Source organism: Notolepis coatsorum (assembly GCF_963971535.1).
Source record: "Notolepis coatsorum genome assembly, chromosome: 15".
NCBI lineage: Eukaryota > Metazoa > Chordata > Actinopteri > Aulopiformes > Paralepididae > Notolepis > Notolepis coatsorum.
The window spans coordinates 2,731,818-2,756,053 of NC_140179.1; the positions used below are offsets into that span (position 1 = coordinate 2,731,818).

The following is a 24,236-nucleotide window of genomic DNA, read 5'->3' on the forward strand; positions in this document are numbered from 1 at the left end:
AACTACGACACCGGCAATCGGGAGCTGCTGGCGGTCGTGGCTGCGCTGGAAGAGTGGCATCATTGGCTAGAGGGTGCCGAGGAGCCTTTTACCATCTGGACGGACCACAAGAACCTGATGTTCATCCGCGCTTCCAGGCGCCTCAACGGTAGGCAGGCGAGATGGGCCAGTTTCCTCAGTCGGTTCGACTTCTCGCTGACCTTCCGCCCCGGTTCCCGCAACACGAAGGCCGACTCCCTGTCCCGGATGCACTCCAAGGGGGCTCCACCCTCTGAGGACCCTTCTCCCATCCTCCCGGAGGCCCGAGTGGTTGGAGCCATCACCTTGGGCATCGAGGGTGTGGTGAGGCGTGCCCTGCGCTTCCATCGTGCTCCAAGCAACGTCCCTAGGAATCGTCTCTTCGTCCCCGACTCTGTCCGGTCCCAGGTACTGCTGTGGGGCCATACCAGCCGGTTCGCCTGCCACCCAGGCGTCCATCGCACGTTCTCCTTCCTGGCTCGTCGTTTCTGGTGGCCCACCATGCGGAACGACGTCAAGGAGTTCGTATTGGCCTGCACGGTCTGTGCCCGCAGCAAGGCCTCTCACCAGGCACCCTCCGGGCTCTTGCAGCCACTTCCCATTCCGAGCCGTCCATGGTCACATGTGGCACTCGACTTCGTCACTGGTCTACCCTCCTCCCAGGGGAACACCTGCCTTCTGACCGTTGTGGATCGATTCAGCAAGGGGGTCCACCTCGTGGCCCTCTCCAAGCTTCCCTCAGCGGCCGAGACGGCGGACCTCCTGACGCACCACGTGTTCCGCCTTCATGGCTTTCCCCAGGACATCGTCTCTGACCGGGGGCCCCAGTTCACCTCCCAGGTATGGCGGGCTTTTTGCAAAGGGTTGGGGGCAACGGTCAGTCTCTCCTCTGGCTATCATCCCCAGACGGAGAGGATGAACCAGAGCGTAGAGTCAGCTCTTCGGTGTGTGGCAGCCGAGAGACCGGCATCCTGGAGCCGTTTCCTTCCCTGGGTTGAATACTCCATCAATTCAATGGTCAGTTCCGCCACCGGCCTCTCCCCTTTTGAGGTCTCCCTGGGCTACCAGCCCCCTCTTTTCCCCGCACAGGAGACGGAAGTGGCAGTTCCCTCCGTGCAGGTCCACCTCGACCGCTGCCGACGAGTTTGGGAGATCACCAGGACCGCGCTGCTCCGAACATCTGAGCGTGGTGCCGACCGGCGCCGGGTTCCTGCGCCGACTTACCGCCCTGGGCAGAGGGTGTGGCTCTCCGCGAAGGACCTCCCGTTACGGTCCTCGGCCAAGAAGCTCAACCCCCGCTTCGTCGGGCCTTTCGAGGTCCTAAAGGTACTCAGTCCGGCGGCCCTGCGCCTGAAGCTTCCTGCATCCATGCACATCCACCCCGTGTTCCATGTCTCCCGGGTTAAGCCCGTCTCCCTCAGTCCCCTTATGCCTCCAGCTCCTGATCCGCCGCCTCCCGTGTTGGTGGATGGTCACCCCCAGTGGCAGGTCCGCCGGTTGATGGGCGTTCGTCGGCGGGGCCGGGGGTTCCAATACCTGGTGGACTGGGAGGGTTACGGCCCTGAGGAGCGTAGCTGGGTCTCCCGGCAGCTCATCGTGGATCCCGGCTTGATCACCGACTTCCATCGAGCTCATCCTAACGAACCGGGTCGGCCTGGTCGCCGGGTGGCTCCCGTGGAGGGTGGGGTACTGTGAGGTTTCTGTCCTTGCTCTCTCACTCGTTCTGTTCCTTTAACCACCCTCGCTCTGTTTTCATTTGTTTTTCTGTTAATTATTTCAATTCCCTCATTCACACGCTTCTCCCCAGTGACGTCATCAGAGACGTCGCTGATTGGTTCTCTCAGGACCGCACGCTTTTCAATCACATTCCCCAGCTGTTACTGCTTTTCAATCAATCGATCCCTTATTATTTATACCCCGTTTCTCCACTCTAAGTTTGTTGGGTCGTCTTGATTTTTCTCTGGTTGCATTTCCCCGTGTTGCTGCTGCTGCTGCTTTGCTCCTTGTGCTATCTCCAGGAATTTCCAAGAAGCCTTCCCTTGGACACCTGTTCCCGTGGCGCGCCCTCGCTCCGCTGTTTGTTCCAGCACCATTACGCATTGCGTCTGGGTGAGTTTTTATTGACTGTCTTGATCTATTCTGTTTTTCGTGTGTAACTATTACACTGAAGACTACCACCTTTTGTCAGACAGTCACTCACCCAGCTTTTCTATTTTTGCTTGTTCCCTTATGGGATAATATTTTTGGGACCTTCCATCTCCCTCTGTGTGTTGCTCACACCGAAGATATTATTTCACTATTGGATTGTTTTGGACTTCACTAACTGTGTGTATATTACACGAAGATATTCACTGGGACTGTGTTTGGATTTTGCTAACGGTGTGTACATTACGGTTCTCCTGCTCGTTCAAACTGCACTGTGTTGACTCGTTCCCTCTTTCCCTCTCTCGGTCTCGCAACACATCTGAGATTCTGCCGAGAGAATTCTGCAGAGCGGTTCAGACGTCAACACCTGCTATCCCCAAGACTACCATCACGGGAGAAGCTGCAGAGCAGCAGAACTTTGCCCCTTGTCCTATGTACCCGTCTTGTTGACTTGCCTTTCCTGTACTCTTTATATTTAGTATCAAATAAACAAGCCCTCGTATTTGGCAACTCTGAATTCCTACTCTCTTGTGTCGTGCGTTTGGGGTCGGTATCAAACCATAACAAGAACAAGACTATGGAAAGTGAGGCCAAAACGTGGTTATGAAACTCAGGACAACAGGGGAATTGCTTTATCTGAAATGATTGCCACATATATATATTTGTAAAAGTATATAACAGCATACTTCACCTTTCCTCATGAACTTCCCATGGTTGTGGTTCAACATATCGTCAGGCACACTCTCGTAGTTGGCCTGTGGGATGTGCTTCATGTTTGTGAAGGTACTGTGTTTCACCACGCTGGCCAGCTGATCATCAGACAGCTCCTTACCCAGGAACAGAGCGATCCTCTCCACCACTGACCTCAGGTCCTGCACGCACACACACACACACACACACACACACACACACACACACACACACACACACACACACACACACACACACACACACACACACACACACACACACACACACACACACACACACACACACACACACACACACACACACACACACACACACACACACACACACACACACACACACACAGAGATAAACCAGACTGCTTTTCACAAACACTTTGTATAATTATCGATAGTTACTCACTAAAATGACTAAATCACATGAGTTCGTACTTGAATCATCTCTTCATAAGTGATGAAGATGATGTTTATGTCGTCCTTGTGAGAGTACCAAGTCTTAATGTGCTCAAACCAGCAGCTCGCAAACACTGCAATGACAAAAAGCAAGAATGTCATGATCCCATGTGCAGAGGCAGACTGTCACTATCAGCATTCATTATTATGAACCAATGTCATGATCACATGTGCAGAGGCAGACTGTCAGCATTAATGATTATGAACCAGAGTTGACTAGAGTCAGCTCTCCATGTTGTGCTCAACACTGGTCTCACCGTTCCCTTTCATGAACCTTTCAAGGAAGTCATTGAAATCCGTTGGCGTCTCCAGCATGGCTGCAAACTTGTGGAAGTGGAAATAGGACACAAGAACATCCTTGGGGTTTCTGCTCACGTATATTACCTTGAATAAACAATAGACATCATTTTAGAATTTATATTTTTATTGATTTGTATTTTGATGTTGATTGCCAATTGTAATTTAAAGGTGCTATGGATAACATTTTTATGTAGAGTAATAATTAAAAAGCTTCCCCTCCCCCAAAATAACTTGATTCATGAATTATAATTAATTAATCAAACATTTAATAAAATGAATGTTGTTGTTTACATGTTGCGTGCATGTATCCCCTCCCTACTTTCCATTTCCCCACGTGGAATATACCTGATTGGATAAATGATATGTTGGTGCTCTAGTCTGACATCTAGTGGCTGAATGTTATCTAAGCACCTTTAAGATTCATCACTGGATATACCGTTGCATAGCAAAGTTGTTGGAAGGTCGAGAAAAATACAAAATAAATAGAATACCAGTACTTGCAGATCAATAGTCTTCCTATTTATTGTGGGTAACAAGGAACGCATTTCAGCTAAAGGCCATCATCAGCGTAATTGGAACCAACAGAAATGGCAATTAATAGAAAACAAGTGAGGTCCAAACTGTAATCAGCAAAGACCGGAAACGTAGCAGAAGAATCGAAAAGATATATTATTAAGAGCCATACGGTCCAGTTAAATAAATGAAGATGCAAAACACCATTATAAAGACATAATACATACTATACATACATTGACCTTGATTGAGGATTTTTTTTTATTTCATAATCAAATGTGTCTATGCTCAAAACTGACAAATGCACTAATAAATGCTATATGTAAATGAGAGCTCAGACAACTCTGTTAATATAAAGATACATCTCTTTTATTAGTCTATAATGGGGACAAATAGCATATAAAAGGAAATTAATTAAGAGTTATAAGCTATATGACCCTGTTAAATAGTTAAAATTTATTAAGAGCTATATGACCCTGTTAAATAGTTAGAATTTTTTCAGAGAGCATAGTAAAATGTCATTGAATTCTTTACATCCACACAATCTAAATACATAATCTTGTATAGTATAGTTTAGAAATAGCAAGTATAGCATAAGGATATAGAGTAAAAACTGTATATTGTATAGTAGTGTATAGGACCCAGTGCCTTAATTCGTAGCTAACATTGTATTGCATTATCTCAGGACTTTAACATGTCTATTTTATCATGTCTATTTTATGTCTATTTTATGATCTGTTTATTATGTCTATTTTATTATTTAGTATTATTTCACAATCAAAGCGGGCATGGCCACCCACATTTCACTGTATGCCCTGGTATGTATGTGACAAATAAACCTCTTGAATCTTAACTCATTGGCTGCCAGCTATTATCCTTATCCTGTGGTAGCTACTGCCAAGCTGTAAACGATGGGAGTTAGTCACCTTGTTTGTAGAGCTAAATCTATATTCTCTATATATAGCCATGGATGCAATACTATAGTCATTTGACATTGAGTTTCTTCCGGTCAAGATGCAAAAAAGAGATAATTTTTCCATCCATAAAATATATTATACCGTGGTGAATATAAGTATGGTTTTAGAGCGGTAATTCATGAAATGCTTGATTACATTGTAGACATTGCCGTTTCCTTCCTGAACCTGCTATTGTTTTTGGAATCAAATCCACATTATAGGTATTATGTTCCATCATGAATGCATGAAAGGGGGGGGGGGGTCGTTTCTGATTATTTGATTGTCATTCGCATTGAACACAAAAAACGGTTATCAGCCCGATCAGTATGAAAGCATTGCAGGACCAAGCAAAAATGTACGTCAAATCGCCCTTACCTGTGGTCGGGAGTAATCCAAAAAAAATATTCCAATTGGTCTGGTTTTCAAAGAAGACAGATGAATAATGGTAGGGGTTAGCTTACCAAATCTGTACACAAGATCACAGGCCTGGGGTCAGTTCCGTCTGATGCCCCTTCCTGAGCGGCTGCTGATTTCTTTAGTTAGCGGTCTAATGACAAAACAAATACTGCTTTTCTAAATAAAAAAAAGTCCACAGGCACTTCACGGTGAGTAGGGTTCAGTCTTGTGACCAAGATGGCCGAGATCTCATCTAACTCGCTTGCGTGCGTGAATTATTTCCGTAGCCTCTGTTTGCGAAGACGCTCTCTGATTGGCTAGGCCGCGTACAGCGAAGAAGAAAAGACCCTCTCTGACTGGTTTAGCTCCGAAGGGTCTCTTCCGCCTTGTACATATATTCTCTACTTCGAAGTGGCTATGCTTAGGCATTCTTACGAAGTGGTTTTGCTTGGGCATTCTTTCGAACTGGTTATGCTTAGGCATTCTTTCGAACTGGTTATGCTTAGGCCCTCTTTCAAGTTTCAAGTTTCAAGTTTCTTTAATAGTTGTCATACAGAAGTACAGAATACTTTCATACAAAATGCTTCTTACTGTTACGCTCCAGAGACTGTGCTAGACAAGATAAGTATCAAATAACATAGTATAGCATGTAAATTAGAAGTAGAAAATGAGGTCACAGTGTTCAGTATAGACATATGTACAATGTTCGATGCAGAATAGACGTAACTGAGTTACCATATAATCAGGGGTGTAAAGTACTTGAGTAATTGTACTTCGTTACAATACTTAAGTACTGTTTTGGGGGATTTGTACTTTACTCAAGTATTATTAGGTTTGTATACTTTGTACTTTTACTCCATTACATTTCAGAGAAAAAAAAACATACTTTTTACTCCTTACATTTAAAATGCAGACCTACAAAGAACAAAGTACAAATCTTGCAGGTCCAACCATTTTAATGAGTATTTTTGAATTGTTTATCTGGTCAAACTAACGTTATTAATCCTGCGACCGCAGGTAAACAGCCAATCAAATCCCCATCAATGGAAAATGAACCCGCCCATACCCATGCTGATTGGTCCTTGTGCAAGACTAGAAAGTGGGGATCTTTGATTAAACACCTGCTATCAGAAGAATAGAGTCAGTGACTGACAAGACAGGGTGTGTGTCTTGGATGGGGATGTGGTGGGGATTGATGTGTGGGGTGGGGTGTTTGGAAAACTGACTGTTAAATTCCTCAGTCTAAAGAGATGACCTTGCCCCTGGCAAGCCTTCTAGTGATCCATTGTTAAAGCGCCTCAGAGTGAATCTTTTCCAGTAATGAAGAACACTCTTATCTCAGTTTTTGGATGAATCCCACTCATGAGAAACAACTAATATGTGATTCTTCTCACAGATAGCTGATAAATGACATTATTAAATTAAATGTCCTCTGTTCTTTCATTTCAGCAGAACACATTCCATTGTGGGCAGAGTGTATGCTTGGTTTCATTCCAGCCTTGCCTAAACACCAGCTGATGATTTCACTAATTGGCTCACCTCTTCAACTAACTCACCTGGTGCAATGTATAGTTAAAATGAAAACTTGGCCGATGATGGAATCCTTTAAAAAAAAAAAAAAAATTACTTTTACTTTTTAGTACTTAAGTACATTTAAAGGTAGGACTTTTTGACTTTTACTCAAGTGTGTTTTTAGCCAGATACTCTGACTTTTACTTGAGTCAGATTTTGAGACAGTACCCATACTTTCACTTAAGTATAATTTCTGGGTACTTTTTACACCCCTGCATATAATATACAATACTATGCAGTGTACTAATATACAATACTATATAGTGCAAAAACGTGGTTATGCTTAGAGTTAGGGTTAGGGTTAGCCAATCGGAGAGCATCTTTTTCTTCTTCGCTGAAATCAAAGAGCGTCTTCGCTCACAGAGGCTAAGGAAAAAAAAGCACGCCCCTTGCGTGCGTGATTTCGAAACCTAGCCGCATTTCCCGGAGACGCTCTCTGATTGGCCGACGCCTGTTTCTACACTGGTTAAGCTTAGGCACTCGTTCGAAGTTGGTTAAGGTTAGAGTTTGTCTTAGAGCATGGCGATAGAATGCCAGGTAGTTTGCAAGCTGTTTGACGTGGAAATGGGCAAAGACACAGCTCGTCACACGATTGGGCAAACGCGTCAGTGGCCAATCAGAGAGCGTCAGTCAGTGCCAATCAGAGAGCGTCTCCGAGAAATGCGGCTAGGTTTCGCAATCACGCCCCTTGCGTTGCCACTGTGTGTGCCACACTTCACCGTCCTCTGGAAACACCAGCTGACCTTTACTGGTGATTAGTTCCGGCTCCCAGTGTACACATGCGTTATTATCCACAGTTATCAACAGCTTAACACCCATTATTTCTTTTGAAAACCAGCCCACACAAAAGGTGAATGAAAGGAAGGAAAATGTAGAAGGAAATAGATAAACCGCTCGTACTGTATTCCTCTCATCCCTAATAATTATGAAACACCACATGTGAGCGGTTCATTCACAGACTTATCCGACTGGCGTTTGGTCCTCACCTGTTTTCTATCAATTGTCATTTCTGTAGGTTTTGTTAACACTTTCACTGCGACAATACAGAAGGTTAACCCTTTCACTGCCACACGACAAAGGGTTAACCCTTTCACTACCACACTACAGACGGTTAACAGTCTGTAGTGTGGTAGTGAAAGGTTAACCTTCTGTAGTGTGGTAGTGAAAGGGTTAACACTGATGATGGCTTTCAGTGCCGGTATTCTGTTTGTTTTGATCCTCACTACAACCAGTGCACCAGATGCAGTGTTCCAGGTTTGAAGCTGTGCACGCTTCTACTCCTCACCATATGAGCAAAAAACAGTCGGTGAACTAACCTTGCCCTTCTTCTGACTCAGAGCGAGGGGCATGAACTTGTACGGTAGGTGGGAGACCCGTAGCCTGGGCGACTCTGCCGAGGCAAACCCCTGCCCACCGCCGATCTGCTCGATCCAAGGAACACTGCTAAAGTTCGCCTCATGTGCTGTGGCCGCGACGTCACCCTTGGTCTCTACAAGCCTGAGAATCTGCTGCATCCAGATAGTACCTGCCAATAAGAAGAAGATGAACATATAGGGCCATGGGTGTTGGAACCATTATAGCTGAAGGGGGTGGGGCGGGGCATGTAGGGCCGGTACGGACAAGCTCTTGAGACACATGGTATGTTTACATCAGATTATCACATTGCATCTTTACAACAGAATTCAGGGTTCGATTCCCACTTGGGGACCAGGTTGCCAGGTTTTGTTTTGTTTATTGTTATTTGCACTTACAAACATACATTCTGGAATAAAATAAGTAAAAGCAGAACAGTTAAAAATGTGCAGGAAAGGTCAAAAAACCCAAGGGCTTATAAGCGACCTCGGCTCTTAAACCTATAATGGATAGGCTCTTGAGGGAGCGGAACGCAGCACCCGCCGCTGGGGACCAGTCGAACGGCAGGGCGGGAGAGGTTAGCCTGGTAAGTGGTTCCGCCACCTGGCTGTAGTTCGGGATGAATCTTCGGTAGAAGTTGGCGAACCCGAGGAAGCTCTGTAACTCCTTCCGAGAGGTGGGTTCCGGCCACTCCTCCACGGCCCGGATCTTGCGAGGGTCAGCCCGGGTCAAGCCTCTCTCCACGATGAAGCCCAGGTAATCGACGGAGTCGGAGTGAAATCGGCACTTCTCTGCCTTGACGAAGAGCCGATTGTGGAGGAGGCGCTCCAGCACACGTCGGACATGCTGGATGTGTTCCTCGAGGGTCTTAGAGAAGATGAGGATGTCATCTAGGTATACCACCACAAACTCCTCCAGCATGTCACGAAGGACGTCGTTCATGAGCGCCTGGAATACCGCCGGAGCGTTGGTGAGGCCGAACGGCATTACCAGGTACTCGTAGTGGCCCCTGGGAGTCTTGAAGGCGGTCTTCCACTCATCGCCCTCTCGGATACGGACCAGATGGTAGGCACTCCGGAGGTCCAGCTTGGTAAAGACGGTAGCCTGGGTGAGGGGCTCGAAGGTGGAGTTCATGAGAGGAAGAGGGTACTTGTTCTTAATGGTGATCTCGTTGAGCTGGCGATAGTCGATGCAGGGTCGAAGGTGTCCGTCCTTCTTCCCAACAAAGAAGAAAGGAAGGCCGAATGAGACCTGCTTCCAAGGACTCAGAGATATATCGATCCATCGCTGCCTTCTCAGGGATGGTCAGACTGTAGAGGCCGGGAAGGGGAGCCCCTGAGCGAAGGTCGATGGCACAGTCGTAAGGCCGGTGAGGCGGAAGGGCCTGAGCCCGGGACTTACTGAAAACCTCCTCGAGGTCGTGGTACTCGGGGGGTATCGTCGAGAGGTCCGGAGGCGGCTCACAAAGGGGGCTCCGAGGCGAGGGACAGGACGCCGCCTGAAGACACTGGGCATGACAGGCGGAGCTCCACCCCCTGATGGTACCGGAGGACCAGGCGATGTGGGGCTCATGCAGCGCGAGCCAGGGCCTGCCCAGGACTACTGGGACAAGAGGAGAGCTGGTGATGAAAACGTGGTTACCAGCAATGGTGAGAAGGACTGGACAGGTGCGTTGAGTGATGTCAGCCAGGCGGTGTTGGTCCAACGCGAACACCTCCAAGGGTCTCACGAGGTCCTCTAGCGGAATGTTGGCCTGGGTAGCAAACTCGAAATCCAGGAAACTCTCGTCAGCACCCGAGTTGATGAGTGCCTCCACCGTCGCCCGTTGGTCCGCCCAGGCCAAGGTGACGCTCATCAGACGACTAGGTGGTGCACGGTTCTGGGAACGAGAAAAACGGCTCACCAGGATCTCCCGGGGTCCCGGCGAGCCTGGTCTTTTGGCCGGGTGGGGCAGTTGGAGATACGGTGCCCATCCCGGCCGCAGTAGAGGCAAAGGCCGGACCTGAACCTGGCCTCTCGTTCAGCCGGGCTAAGGTGAGAGCGTCCCAGCTGCATGGGTTCCTCCTCGGGCACCGAACGGGAGGGGAAGGGACCACCAGTTGTGGTGGAAGCAGGACGGGCCGCAGTACCGTCACGAGTGCGGGGGGTCTGGGGAACCTCTGGAGGTCCCAGTCGGGCTCTCTCACGCCTTCTCTCCCGGAGGCGTCCGTCAATGCGAATGGCGAGGCTGAATAGGTCCTCGAGGGACTCCGGTTCCTCACGGGTCACGAGCTGGTCCCTTACAGCGTCGTTGAGCCCCCTCATGAAGGTGAGACGAAGCGCTTGGTCGTTCCAACCGCTCTCCGTTGCCGCCAGTCTGAACTCCAGCACGTAGTCAGTGACCCCGCCACTGCCCTGCCGGAAGGTGCCCAACCGAGCTCCTGGGTCCTGGCCACGGGCTGGGTGGTGGAAAACCCTGCGGAGCTCTGCCACGAAGTCTGGGTAGGAAAAACAGAAATCAGCCCCCATTGCCCAGGAGGCAGTAACCCACTGTGCTGCCCGGCCTGAGAGCAGGTTAGTCATGTAAGCCACTCGGGCTCCCTCTGAAGTGAATCGGCTGGGTTGATGACGAAAAACCAACTCGCATTGCATGATGAATGTGGCACAATCCTCGAAGTTACCATTGAACAACCGTGGTTCGGAGAGACGGGGCTCCCGAGGTGCGGGATCGGGAGGCGCGGGGCCTGCCACGGCTGCGGGTGGTGCTCTGGCCGAGACTCCTGAAGCAGGTGGGGTTACAAGCAGGGCGTTAAATGAGTCACTCAGAGTTCGCAATTGGTGAAGAATATCAGCCTGCTGATTACCCTGGGCTGTCTGCAGGGTAGCCAGAGAGCCAAGGGACTCCTGAATAGGCAGGACCTGGGCTCGGAGCTCCTGTACAGCAGCCGCAGCCGCACCTAACTGTATGCTGTGGTCGTTGGTTAATTCAATCTGGACCGCCAACGCGGTTCTGACTCTGTCTGTGTCGGCTGAGGTCGACATGGTCGGGTCGTAATGTTCAAAACGACTCGACATCGATTGAAAGAAGGTCCCAGTATAAGAAGCCTCTGGGGCGCTAATCACAAACTATGACAGGTGCGTGCTGGAATTGATACTTGCTCCAGAAGCGTGTGGCGGGGAATGCACCAATCAACACAGTACCTTAAAGGAGCGTGTGGCGGGGAACGAACCAATCCTCACACCTACTTTGAACTTGTTGATGTCTGTATTAGGACGATATATACAACCTACAATCATTCTTTTATTCTCATTCAGAGCAATAGATTGAACCTCTAGAAAAACAGATTCACAGTTGCAGTCATGAAACTTCACTTCAAGGTCAGATCTCTGTTTAAATTCCAGACCCTTTTGAACATAGAGAGAAACTCCACCACCTCTGCCTTCTCTACACCTATGTGTGGCTGTATAGTCGGTGATTTCAAATAGCGAAGTAATTTCCTCTGTAAGCCATGTTTCAGTTAGTGCTATAATTGAGAATACATGGTTATAAGTCGTGTAGCTCCGCTCTGCGTCTACTGGAATACACTTCCATATCAGTTCACATGCACCTTTACACACCCATCCGCCTGGCCACACCCCCATCCGCTCCTCTACATAAGCAGGGGTGTGGCCATACTAACAGCTCCTTCCTTGTTTTCACCACGGCGAGTGTCTGTATACACCACTTTGAGATTAGTGAAATGTTGAAGAGGAGCTGCGATGAAGGAGCTGCGTTGACATTATATCTTTATTTTCTCTCTCACTATTTTCGAGGAAATACAGCGATAATGTCTTCGCCACCGGGGTGTCTAGAAGATGATGATCATTCTGACCTCCACCGGCATTTTCGTATTAGGGGCTTGCGTCGCTGGCCTAATCCCCACCGGCATTCCTCCAGCTCTGCAGTTGGACAGGTATTACCTCCGCTCTGCAGTTGGACTTTGCTTGAGAGGCGCTCGGCTGTGTGAGGGCCAGCTGCCTCTCCGGGCGGGTGATGGTTTTGAGATGCAAGCACCAGTTGTGTTGCTATGGGGGGAATGGCTGCACGACTTACGAAAGCCGGCTCCAGGCTGGTACCCTTTTTTGCTGCCTCTTAGCGGCGTGGAGAGGGTTCTGGTTTGACGCCCGCGTTACATGAGCTCCTCATCGGGAGCTTTGTTGCCTGGGACCGTATCCGAATCTGCGGTTCAATCCCCCGGATCTCTGGACAAACGGATACTCTCTGTCACCGTGCGGGCCCCGCCTTTCAAGATGAAAGTTACCCGGCGTGAGGGAGGTGGGTTTGGTGTTTCGTTATAGGAATATCTCCACGCTCAAGTCGGCTGCAGCCCATGAGGGATTTGTGCCGGCACCGCTGTGTCTGATAATCACCGTTCTGAAGACTGTGTTGACTTCTTTTCCTCTTCTCTCTTCGGATGAGGAGAGGGACAGACAGCGGCTGTCTGAAGTGTTGGCCTATATTGTGTTCTCACATTGTGCAGTTTCGGTGGTAGTTTCGGTGGTAGTTGGTTGGTGGTAGTTTCGGTGGTAGTTTGTCATGACAAACCAATTACATAATCCAACATATGTGTAAAGGCACAACATATTCCAGTTAGCAGTATATTTTTTTAATGATTCGTTACGGCGCAATCAATACTTCCATGCGTTCGGGACCTCCATGTTTTGGGGGTATTCATCAGAAAAATCGGATCCGGGATTCGGCTCCCATCAGTCGGGCAAGAACTGCGGGTTTTCAGCCTCTCTCCTCTCTCCTCTCTCCTGGAGCTTAAGGGGGACCGCGCTGGCGCTCGGCCAATCAGAGAAACGCAGAAGCGCATGTTGGTTGCCTAAAGTGTTCACGCGGCCTGATTTTTATTATAATGCACACACTCTTATTGGCTGTGAATGTGTTTATTCTGCTGTATTTTTATATGTATATTATTTATATATATTGCAAGAGTGTGGCACGTGCATATTGGTTGTGTGTAGCTGCCTAGTATATTGGCTACTTGAGACTTGCTGGAAACACTGCCCCTTTACGCTCCTATAACTGGTGCTGGGGCTCAGCCCCCCCCCCCCCCCCCCCCCCCCTTAGCCTAAAATAGGCTCCTCAGTCTGAGAACATCTCAGGTTCCCAACACAAACACTGTTGGATTTCCTCACCGCATCTGATATTTCAGTCCGATATTGCTTGGAATATGTAGTAATCTACCACAGGAAAAAAGGTACATAATGTACGCTATGTTATAGCCATAAGTAATATATTTACGTATTGTATCGAAAATGTAACCTGTGTACGTATTAAAAATAATACTATATTACATATTCAATTATCTTTTCAGAAAACCTAACCATAACCATAACTTTATATCTTAACCATAACCGTTAAAACTCGCCCGAAATACGTAAAGATATTACTTATGGCTATAACATAACATACATTATGTACCTCTTTTCCTGTGGTCGATTAGTACTCATTACGCTTTCTGATGAGACTGTGTTGGATAATTACACCTACTGTACATTAAGTCACACACAGAAGCTAAAAGGTTAAATATGACACAACAGACGTGACGAAAACCACTATCTTTCACCTCACCTGACTTGGGATACGTGACGGCAAATATGTCAGAGTCTCGGATCTCACAGCTCTGGATCTGATCCACTTCATCAGGATTGTGGAACCCCTTGATCAAGTTGAAACCTCTATGTGGTATCAATCCAGGAGTCTGGCAATCAGCGGGATGGTCTTTGGAATCTAAATGGAGACATACCGTGGGTCATTCTCATGAAATCAATGATTTACCATGGCCGTGATCTTTTCTAAATAAAGGTTAGCATTTATTCAAGTAAACAAAACATAATATTAAAGATAAAAATGTGCTCTCTCTCTTACAATGAGTTGTTTACTCATAACAATTAAGGGGAGACACTACAGGTGAATAGGGTAAAATAATTAACTAATAGATATCACAATGAAACTTCCCCAGTTGATTACTTATATTAAGACAAGACTGTTTTGTATTACAAGTTTTCTGAAATTGTATGTTTAAATATGCAAATGAGGCATTATCTACTTAAATATGCACTAATTTGCATATAATTCCAGGACAGAAATCTGAACATTGGATAAAGCCATTTTCAAAATTATAGTTTCATTTTGTTGACATATTAGAGCCAAAGGTTATTACTAGGGATGCCCCGATCACGTTTTTTGCCACCGATACTGATCACCGATCGTCGTGAGCCATATCGGCCGATACCGATCCGATACCGATCGTTTTTGATTAAAAAGAAATTAAAAATTATTTTATATAAAACGTTTTTTTTTTTTTTTTTTTTATAAAATATATATATTATATAATTAGACTTGTACTTGTATTATCTGCGAGACATCGCCACCACGCAACAAGCTCCACTGTCTGTGTGTACTCTAGTAGCCTCCAGCTACGGCCAGGATTCTCCGGAGCTGCACCTGGACCTATACTCGAGTAGCCTCGAGCAGAGCTACGGCCAGGATTCTCCAGCGCTGCACCTGGACCCTATTGGCATAACGTTACTTAACTGTGCTCAGCAAGCCCTCAGCTCGAATACGCATCGAATCAGTGTTATAAGACATTGATATCAGGAGCTATCTGTAGCTACTGCTAGCCGGATATATAACGTTAATACAACGCCTCAGTGAATTATTTAGTTCAATGGGACATTTCGTTTTGAACGGTGAACTAACTTGCGCTAACGTGAGCTAACAGGTAGCATACACATCTCTACTAGACTTTGTGGAGCGTTTGTTGATGTCAGGAGCTATCGGTAGCTGGCCGACTAGATGTTATAAGACATTGATAAGACATTGATATAAGACATTGATATCAGGAGCTATCTGTAGCTACTGCTAGCCGGCTAGATGACGTTAAGACAACTATTTAGTTCAATCGGACATTTAGTTTTGAACGGTGGCCTAACGTCAGCTAACGCAAGCTAACGGAGATATCAACATGGACCACTAGACTTCTGGGGCATTTGTTGATATCCGGAGCTATCAGTAGCTAGCCGGCTAAATACCGTTAGACAATGCCTACTAAAAGTGAATAGTTGACTGGGTAATTTTGTTTAAACAGTAACGATAGCTAGGTAGCTAACGTTAGCTCAGGTCGAATGCACTATCTAGACTCAGCAGAGGAGGTCCGCCTCCTCTGTGTTTACAAACTCTACACGGGTACGGGCGGGGCTAGGGAGGAGGAGCAGTTTGCAGGTCCTGTGCGTCTGAGACAAGCGAGTGAGATATCCACTTGATCAGTTTCCGCGATCGGCGAATATGACTAATTATCGGAATTCCCCGATCGCATATTTATACTGATTATCGGCCGATGGGCATCCCTAGTTATTACAGAGGGTATTTTGGATATCTCTTTTTATCACTCCATAAATCAGAAAATACTCCATTCAGTCAATTTTTATGGTAAAATTCCATATTTCGCCATGTTTTTAGGAATGAAATGTGATATAAATCAGGGTATGAATGCGATATTGTGAGGATTGGCTCGTTCCCCGCCACACGCTTCTTCAAGGTACTGTGTTGATTGGTGCATTCCCCGCCACACGCTTCAGGAGCGATTACCAATTCCATCATGCACCTGTCGTAGTTTGTGATTAGCGCTCCAGAGGCTTCATATACTCGGACCTTCTTTCAATCGTTGTCGGGTCGTTTTGATTACTACTGCTACTGCCTGTCTCCCCCCGTTGTTGTGCCTCGTCTACTTTCCCTCCAGGACATCTTTGGATCGCCGCTGGTGAATATCTTGATCATCCGTTTGGAGCTGTGCCTCGTTGCCCGCTTTACGCGTTTGCGCTTTGGTGAGTTTTTGGAAACATACCTTTTTGGATTATCTGTTTTTGTGTGTTTGGATAACACTGAAGAAATACCGTTTTTGTTTTGTACTGGACTCAGCTAAATTGTGTGTTTGGATAACACTGAAGAAGTACCGTTTTGTTTTGTACTGGACTCTGCTAAGTTGTGTGTTTGGATAACACTGAAGTAGTACCGTTTTGTTTTGTACTGGACTCAGCTAACTTGTGTGTAGTTTACACCGAAGATCAAGTCACTTGTATTTCATACTGGACTCAGCTAAAGGAGGACTGAACTGCACTGCCTCTGTGTACTGTTGGACTGTTGTTGATCTCTCTCTCTCTCTCCGTTTCCACTCCGAGTTGGATCTGGGAGTATCTGCAGAGCCGCAGCGGCGCCTACGCTGATTCCCCACCTCTAACACCGGGAGGATCTGCAGAGCCGCAGACAACTCTGCCGAAGGCATTCTCCTTTTTGTTTATTCTGATTTGTTATTTGGCTCTTTTTGATTCTGTAATAAATACGCCCTAGTGTTTGGCTAACTCTGAACTACCTGTCTGTGCCGTGCTGTTGAGGTCGGTTTCAAACCCTAACAGATATCAACAAACCCTTCTGTAAATACCTTCAGAACATAGATATGAATAGAACTGGAAGGTTTGGTGTATGTGAGTGCTACTGCAGTGGAGATTTCTGGCTCAGAGTATGAGGAAAAACTCTTAAAACTCATTTTTGGGAAAACGCCTTCAAAGTTCTGTATTGTAAAATGCCATACTTTTTTTTTTAAACAGATATTTACAAACACAAAACCTAATCAAACCATTAGTAATAGACAACCTAAACACATGCCTGATAACTGAATAATAATAATAATGATGTTATTGAACTGAACAGAACTACACACAGGCTACAAACAGTGTAGTACAGTGTAGTACCCCCTAATAGGCAAAAAATATTTGAATAGATATCACTATGAAACTTTGCCAGTTTGGTATGTACATATAAACTAAGAAAAAATATATTGCAAGTTTTCTGAAATTTATGTTTATATATGCAAATTAGGCACTTCCCCATTAAATATGTCCACATTTATGGATGCAATAAGGCAAAATGAAGTAAAATAAACAACTAAATGTGTGTTATTGACGTTTTATTGTCACTAGTTTCATAGAAGACATGTTTAGGAAGCAAAATATAACATAATCTCAAAAACAACAAAAAAAGTATATTTGCCTATTCACCTGCAGTGTCTCGCCTTAATTATTTTAATATTTTAGTACATTTTGTGCTTAAATTCTCATTAGCGCATTGATTTCTATGGACCATTGACTTAATTTTATATTTAACACTTTGAATGCCACTCACGGTTTTTCTCAGGTTTACCCCCCGACCGTTGAATGCCACGTCACGAGAATACTCGTTTTTTTTTTTTTTTTATTATTTTATTCGCGATCTGAAATCATATTGCATCAAGCGAGCCTACCGTTGGAGATCCAGGCACCGCCGGCGCTCAGATGTGAAAAAAGCGCCCCCTATCGTCTCCCAGATGGTAAATCACCCTTTTGGATTGGACTCAATGAAAGTGAATGGGAGAAAGGATTTCTGACTCCACATTTTACTTCTCACTGATGTAACCGGGGTCTACCAGAGTTCATTCTGGAGCCTTGGTGCCGCGGCGAATATGTGTTTTACTGTATACACGATGGATCAATCAAATGAGCGATTTTTTCGAATGACGATCGGAAATTGGAATAAACCATTTGGATAACATCTGACCTCAGGTAAGGAATCTATGGTATCAGTCTTAGGATAATCAGACTCGTTTTCACGGATATATCAGCGATTATCAGCACGCGCTATCGATCATCTAGCGTTTATTTGAAAACGATTAATAAATAGGCCGACAAATGACAACGTTCTGGAATATTCCAGTAAAAGACGATTATCATAGAATGGGTTGTTTTTTCCGCGAAAACGAGTGATTTTCAAAATGCTAACAAACGGAAATGAAGCGATAAAAAAACAATCTGCCTTGACAATGTTGACTGGAAAATGAGTCTTTGATAAGCGACAGGCAGATTAGACACATAGCCATAATTTAAAACATAGATTAGGCGATATTAAGTTAACATTGGAGTGGATGGTGGCATTCAAAACTCAAAATGTTTCTCTAAAACTTTATTAATATTGTTTATTTATTTGTGTCATCAAGGACATTCTGATGGATTATACAATTAAATGTACAAATTAATGATTTTTTTGTGGAAAACATAATGTCCATGGATGCAGTCCTCATTCTCCGCAACAGTTTTCACCTTCCTGTTAAGACTACAGTATTTTTTAAATAATAATAATAATAATAACTTTATTTGTATAGCACTTTTCATACAGAGTTTGCAGTTCAAAGTTCACAACAGTAAAAAATACAGGCATAAGCGAGCATAAAAAGATAGACAGGTAGAATCACAGTGTTTCACATTAGGATCTAGCATCCCAATAGGCTCTCCGCTTACAGTTTTCAGTAACACAAATAGTAAAAATAGTTTAAAATGATTCAGTTTAAAAATAGTAAAAAAATTATAAAATAGAACGGACATAAAAAATACAGGCATGAGCGAGCATAGCAAGATATGGCAAATCACAGTGTTTGTTTCACATTAGGATCTAGCAAATAATAAAAATAGTTTAAAATGAGTCAGTTTAAAAATAGTCATCAGTAAGAAGTAAAAAGTGCAATAACCGACACATGAATTTGATAGGCAGTGTATAAGAGTAGGCAGGGTAAGAATAGTGCAGGTAAATACAAGTTGTGTCAGGATATCCCTGATGTTTCCTCTTGCCACTAGGTGGTAGCAGATATCTATCAGTGAAATGCCTGAGCAAAGAGATAGGTTTTAAGCTGTCTTTTAAAGATGTCTAGCGAGTTGGCTTCCCTGATGTTTTGGGGTCGTTTGTTCCATAGTTTTGGGGCATAGTTGATAAAGGCTGCGGTGAAACTTTCCAAAAAGTAATAGCAACTCGAGTTGGACCAAAAAAGGCTCTGGCAGGAGTTACTGGACAAAAATCGGCGGAATAAATAATAAATAAATAGTATAGATTACAATAGTGTGGGTGGTCACCAGGGAAATGAAAGACACCCACTTTGGTGGCAGGAACCAGCAAGTGACGTTTCATACTGGGGTCAAATACCTGAGTGGGGGACGTGTGGAGTCTTTAGCCTCTCTGTCAGCGTCCCTAAAGCATGATGCTGTTGCAACGTGGGCTCATCTTAATCCAGTGCTCAAGTCCATCCGGGAGGAACATCCAGAAGTGAAGCACATCCATTTTATTTCAGATGGACCCAGGGCCGGATTAACGACCGGGCCGACCGGGCCGCGGCCCGTGGGCCTCGAGTGATGAGGGGCCTCCAAAAAAAAAAAAAAAATTTAATTTAATTATTTTTTTATTTTATTTTTGATGCCCCTCGTCACTCGAGGCCTTTTGGAGGCCCCTCGTCACTAGAGGCCCCAAATTATTATTATTTTTTTTTTACTTTTATTTTCTTTTCTTTTGGAGGCCCCTCGTCACTAGAGGCCCCAATTATTATTATTTTTTTTTTAACTTTTATTTTAAACATTTTTGGAGGCCCCTCGTCACTAGAGGCCCCACATTTTTTTTTCTTATTATTTTGGAGATCGATGTCATACTGTGACACTGAATGATTGGCACTGACTGACGCTCTCTGATTGGCCACTGACATGTTTGCCCAATCGCGTGACGAGCTGTGTCTTTGCCCATTTCCTCGTCAAACAGCCTGCAAACTACCTGGCGTTCTATCACCATGCTCTAAGACAAACTCTAACCTTAACCAACTTCGAAAGAGTGCCTAAGCTTAACCGTCGAAAGAACTTGCCATCAGCCCGTCACGCTCTAAGACAAACTCTAACCTTAACCAACTTCGAAAGAGTGCCTAAGCTTAACCAGTGTAGAAACAGGCATCGGCCAATCAGAGAGCGTCTTGCCAGAAATGCGGCTAGGTTTAGAAATAACGCGACTAGGGGCCTCCACACTACACACTAGTACTAGTACTAAATACCTATATGTCCCTATGCCATAAATATCATGTATGTTGTGTATGTCATAAATGTCTATATGAATTGAAAATGGGGGACCCTGATGTAAACAAGACAAACATCTTTCTCTGCATCCCCTTAACAATTGTGTGTATTGAACCGTACTGTATTGTACCCATTCTGCAATCTGTTAAATACAGTTTTCATTCATTCATTCATTCATTCATTCATTCATTCATTCATTCATTCATTCATTCATTCATTCAGTAAAAAAAATAAAAGAGATACGAAAAAAAATATATATATAATCAGATCCTCATCCAGCGTTTACTTTCACAGCATCTATAGTGACTACTAGTATCATCTTATCTCTTCTCTATATATTTTTATTACATTTTTTGTATTGCAAATAAAAATATGATTGATTGTTTGATAATGAGGGGTGAGAGACGTTGAGTCTATGTGACACTGACGTCCAGGTCCAGGGGTCACTGTCAGGTCAGGTCAGGTGACCACTGATCGCGAGAATTGCACTTGCAAGTTGATCAAGTAGGCTAAGACTCGTCTCGAGTAGTACTGTATGATCAATTGAGACTGTGAGTGACACTCAAAAAACATGGATAAAAAAGTTAAACGGTGGGAAAGCGGAGCTGCTAAGTTAAAGTCTAAACAGGAAAGGGACAGAAAGAGCGCGTTACTTCGGCAAAGCATACCAACTATCGCTACTTTTTTCACCCCGTCAGGTAAGGCTAGCCTGGCTAGCACTAGTAGCAGCAACGTTAAAGAGGCTGAGCCAGGCGCCGCGGGCAGAGAGGACAAGAATGCTAACGTTGTTATTATTATTGACGCTAGCGACAGAGAAGAGGTTCAAACTGACACAAAATGTTGATTTATTCATTATGATCTGCTTGAAAATTTGAAATATAGGCCTCTCTCTTATACATGCCTCCTCCTTATACAAGCCTGGTATCCAATACAGTTGAAACAAATACAAGCCGGGGTTACTATTAGAGGAATTACGGTATTCTATATATTTTTTAAAGTGACATATAAAAACGCCACTGTGCGTGCGTGCACGTGTGTGTGGGGGGGCCTCCACAAGAATCTGGCCCAGGGGCCTCTGAAGTCTTAATCTGGCCTTGGATGGACCCACCTCCCAGTACCGCAACAAGACAGCGTTCTATCTGGCCTCGACAGGGCCTTTCATGAGAGGGTTTGAATATGTCACCTGGGACTTCTCAGAGGCATCTCATGGCAAGGGTGCCCCTGATGGGGTAGGGGGTGCACTCAAGAACCTAGCAGACCGGCTTGTTGCTTATGGAACTAGCATCCCAGACACCAACACACTGCATCAGCAACTGGCAACACACTCATCTGTAAGGCTATACATGGTAACAGAGGATGAGATCATTTCGGCCCAGGATTTGATTCCTCCATCCCTGAATACAGTGCCCGGGACTATGAAGATTCACCAGGTAAGTCAATGTGACATGAGGTTGAACAAGTTTGATTGATTAATTGATTGATTGAACACAATAGATTGACTTAACAGATTGCAGAATGGGTACAATACAGTACAGCTCAATACACACAATTGTTAAGGGGATGCAGACCAGAGAAAGACTTTCGTCTTGTTTACATCAGGGTCCCCCATTTTCAATTCATAATGACATTTATGACATACACAACATACAGATATACAGATATATCATGGCATTTATAACATACATGACATACAGATATACAGTACTGTTACAATTGTGACATACACGATATGCAAATATACAGTACTGTTAAACAAAGATCCTAACAGAAAATATATACATACGAGGGGGAGGAGACTGTACATTGGGAGGTGGTGGGTGGGGGGGAGGGGATGGGATGGGAGGGTTTGGACATTTACGGGGGCCAGTTTCAAATTGCAGCCTCCTGTAGGTGCTCTTTGAGAACGGTTTTGAAGGTGGGTAGGGATTCAATTTTTTTTACGGCTGTGGGTAGGGCGTTCCACATTGATGTGGCATAATTGCGAAACGTGTTTAGTCCCTTGTTTGAGCCGAATCTGGGTTTTACATGATTTGTGGAGCTCCCTCTGGTGTTGTGGTCGTGGTATTCACTGACCTTTCGGAAGTATTTTGACATGTACATGGGTACCTTAGTGGTGTAGTGTATCTTGTAGACCAGGCCCATTGCAAGTTGCTGTACTCTGTCGTCTACTCTAAGCCATCCTAGGTTGTCAAAGTGGGCAGGGGTGAGGTGGGTTCTAGGAGTCAGATCAAGCAGTAGTCTGACCAGTTTGTTTTGTGATGTTTGTAGTCTTGTTTTTAGTGCCTTTGAGGTGCTTTGGTACCATGAGGTGCAAGCATAATCGTAGTACCCTTGAATGAGTGCTCCTGTTAAGAGTGTTTTAATTAATGAATGAATTGTCATAAGTTGGCTTAACTTGATTGATTCATATGCAGTTTTTAATACATTTATTATTTAATTTCTGCTTATAGCTGACATCTACAAAACCAGGGGTAATCCAGACCCGGGACGTATCCTGCTTTTGTGGCAGTGCATGCGGATGCTTTCTCCCAAAAGAGTGCTCCTTCATAGGAGCGAATGTGGAGTCAGATACGGAGAATGCAGAGCCAGGACCCGTTTTGGAAGTGGGAAAGTGGGTCCTTGTGGAGTATGATGCAGAGTTGTTCCCTGGCACCATCACACAGGTATATGTAGAATAGTTTTAGATGTGGACACTAGGTTACTTGTTAATGGTAAATCCTGAGTCCTGTTTTGTACTTTTTCTTTTACCTATATGTCCTTTACAGATTGTGGATGATCAATATGAGGTTGACACGATGAATTGTGCTGGAGAGAACAAATTCTACATTCCATCTCGGAGGTTCGATGTATCATGAGGCAATACTGGGTGGCGTCTTCATCACGAGTCAATACTATACACACATTATACACTTACAGCTGTTGAAGATTGAAAACGGAAAGTGTCTGGAGCGAATTGACAGCAAAACCAGGAGCTATGCACAAAATATGTGTGCTTGTGTCTGTAGATGTGGGCAATATGACCAAAGTGTCTACACATTTTCACGATGCATCACAATATTTTGTCACTTTGCTCCTCTATAGATTTAGCAAGTTACTGAACAGTACAGACCAACTTGTGATAATATATAGTTTCAACTAATTAGAGCTTATTCAATCAAATGTATCACTACTATATGTCTAAGGCTATGAATTAGAATTTAAAAGCGAACTACACCCAATTTCAGAATGCATACGTGTTATTCCTCTGGTCTAAGACACTATAAACATATTCGTGAAAATTAGCAACTCTCTCCCAAATCCAAAAACCTAGAGTGCTAAAAGTTAAACGTGTGATGATATTCACCATGAATTAATACTATAGGCCTATACACATTATACACTTCCAGCTGTTGAAGATTGAAAACAGAAAGTGTCTGGAGCTATCACAACTCAAACTACTGGCTAGCAGGCACTTCAATATTACAAGGTAACTCTACACAGTCATGTGTGTGTGTGTGTGTGTGTGTGTGTGTGTGTGTGTGTGTGTGTGTGTGTGTGTTTATGTGTGTGTGTGTTTTTTTCTTCACTTTACCAGACACATTCTTTTACCTTCCAAACTGAATGGAGAAAGGTTTGGTTGTTTATCTGGCAAAGTGTCTCGTAGAATAGACAAACTGCTCTCACCACTAGACTAACACACCCAACCACACAAATAAAAATTAGTTTTTCCTTAGTTGGAATATAGGCCTACCTGGTCTCATCATATTGGTGCGTCTCCGGTCTCTCAGAGCATGAGTTCAGGCAGAATGGGATTCCTCACTGCAGTTCTGTTATAGCCAGAATGAAACTCCTCCACACCCACTGAGATTAGAGGTGTGTGTGTGTGTGTGTGTGTGTGTGTGTGTGT

At 44.8% G+C, this 24,236-nt stretch overlaps 1 protein-coding gene across 1 annotated transcript in view; it reads right to left on the reverse strand.

Moving 5' to 3' along the window:
• The window catches only part of LOC311241628 (amine sulfotransferase-like), a gene marked incomplete at both ends in the record, with an annotated part of 39,175 nt that overhangs the window by 9,530 nt on the left and 5,409 nt on the right, over positions 1–24,236 (reverse strand). The window contains 5 exons of the mRNA XM_084330504.1: positions 2,855–3,035; positions 3,303–3,397; positions 3,581–3,707; positions 8,377–8,585; positions 14,010–14,168. Of these exons, the coding sequence (XP_084186630.1) occupies positions 2,855–3,035; positions 3,303–3,397; positions 3,581–3,707; positions 8,377–8,585; positions 14,010–14,168 (771 nt within the window). The remainder of the gene's footprint in view (positions 1–2,854; positions 3,036–3,302; positions 3,398–3,580; positions 3,708–8,376; positions 8,586–14,009; positions 14,169–24,236) is intronic.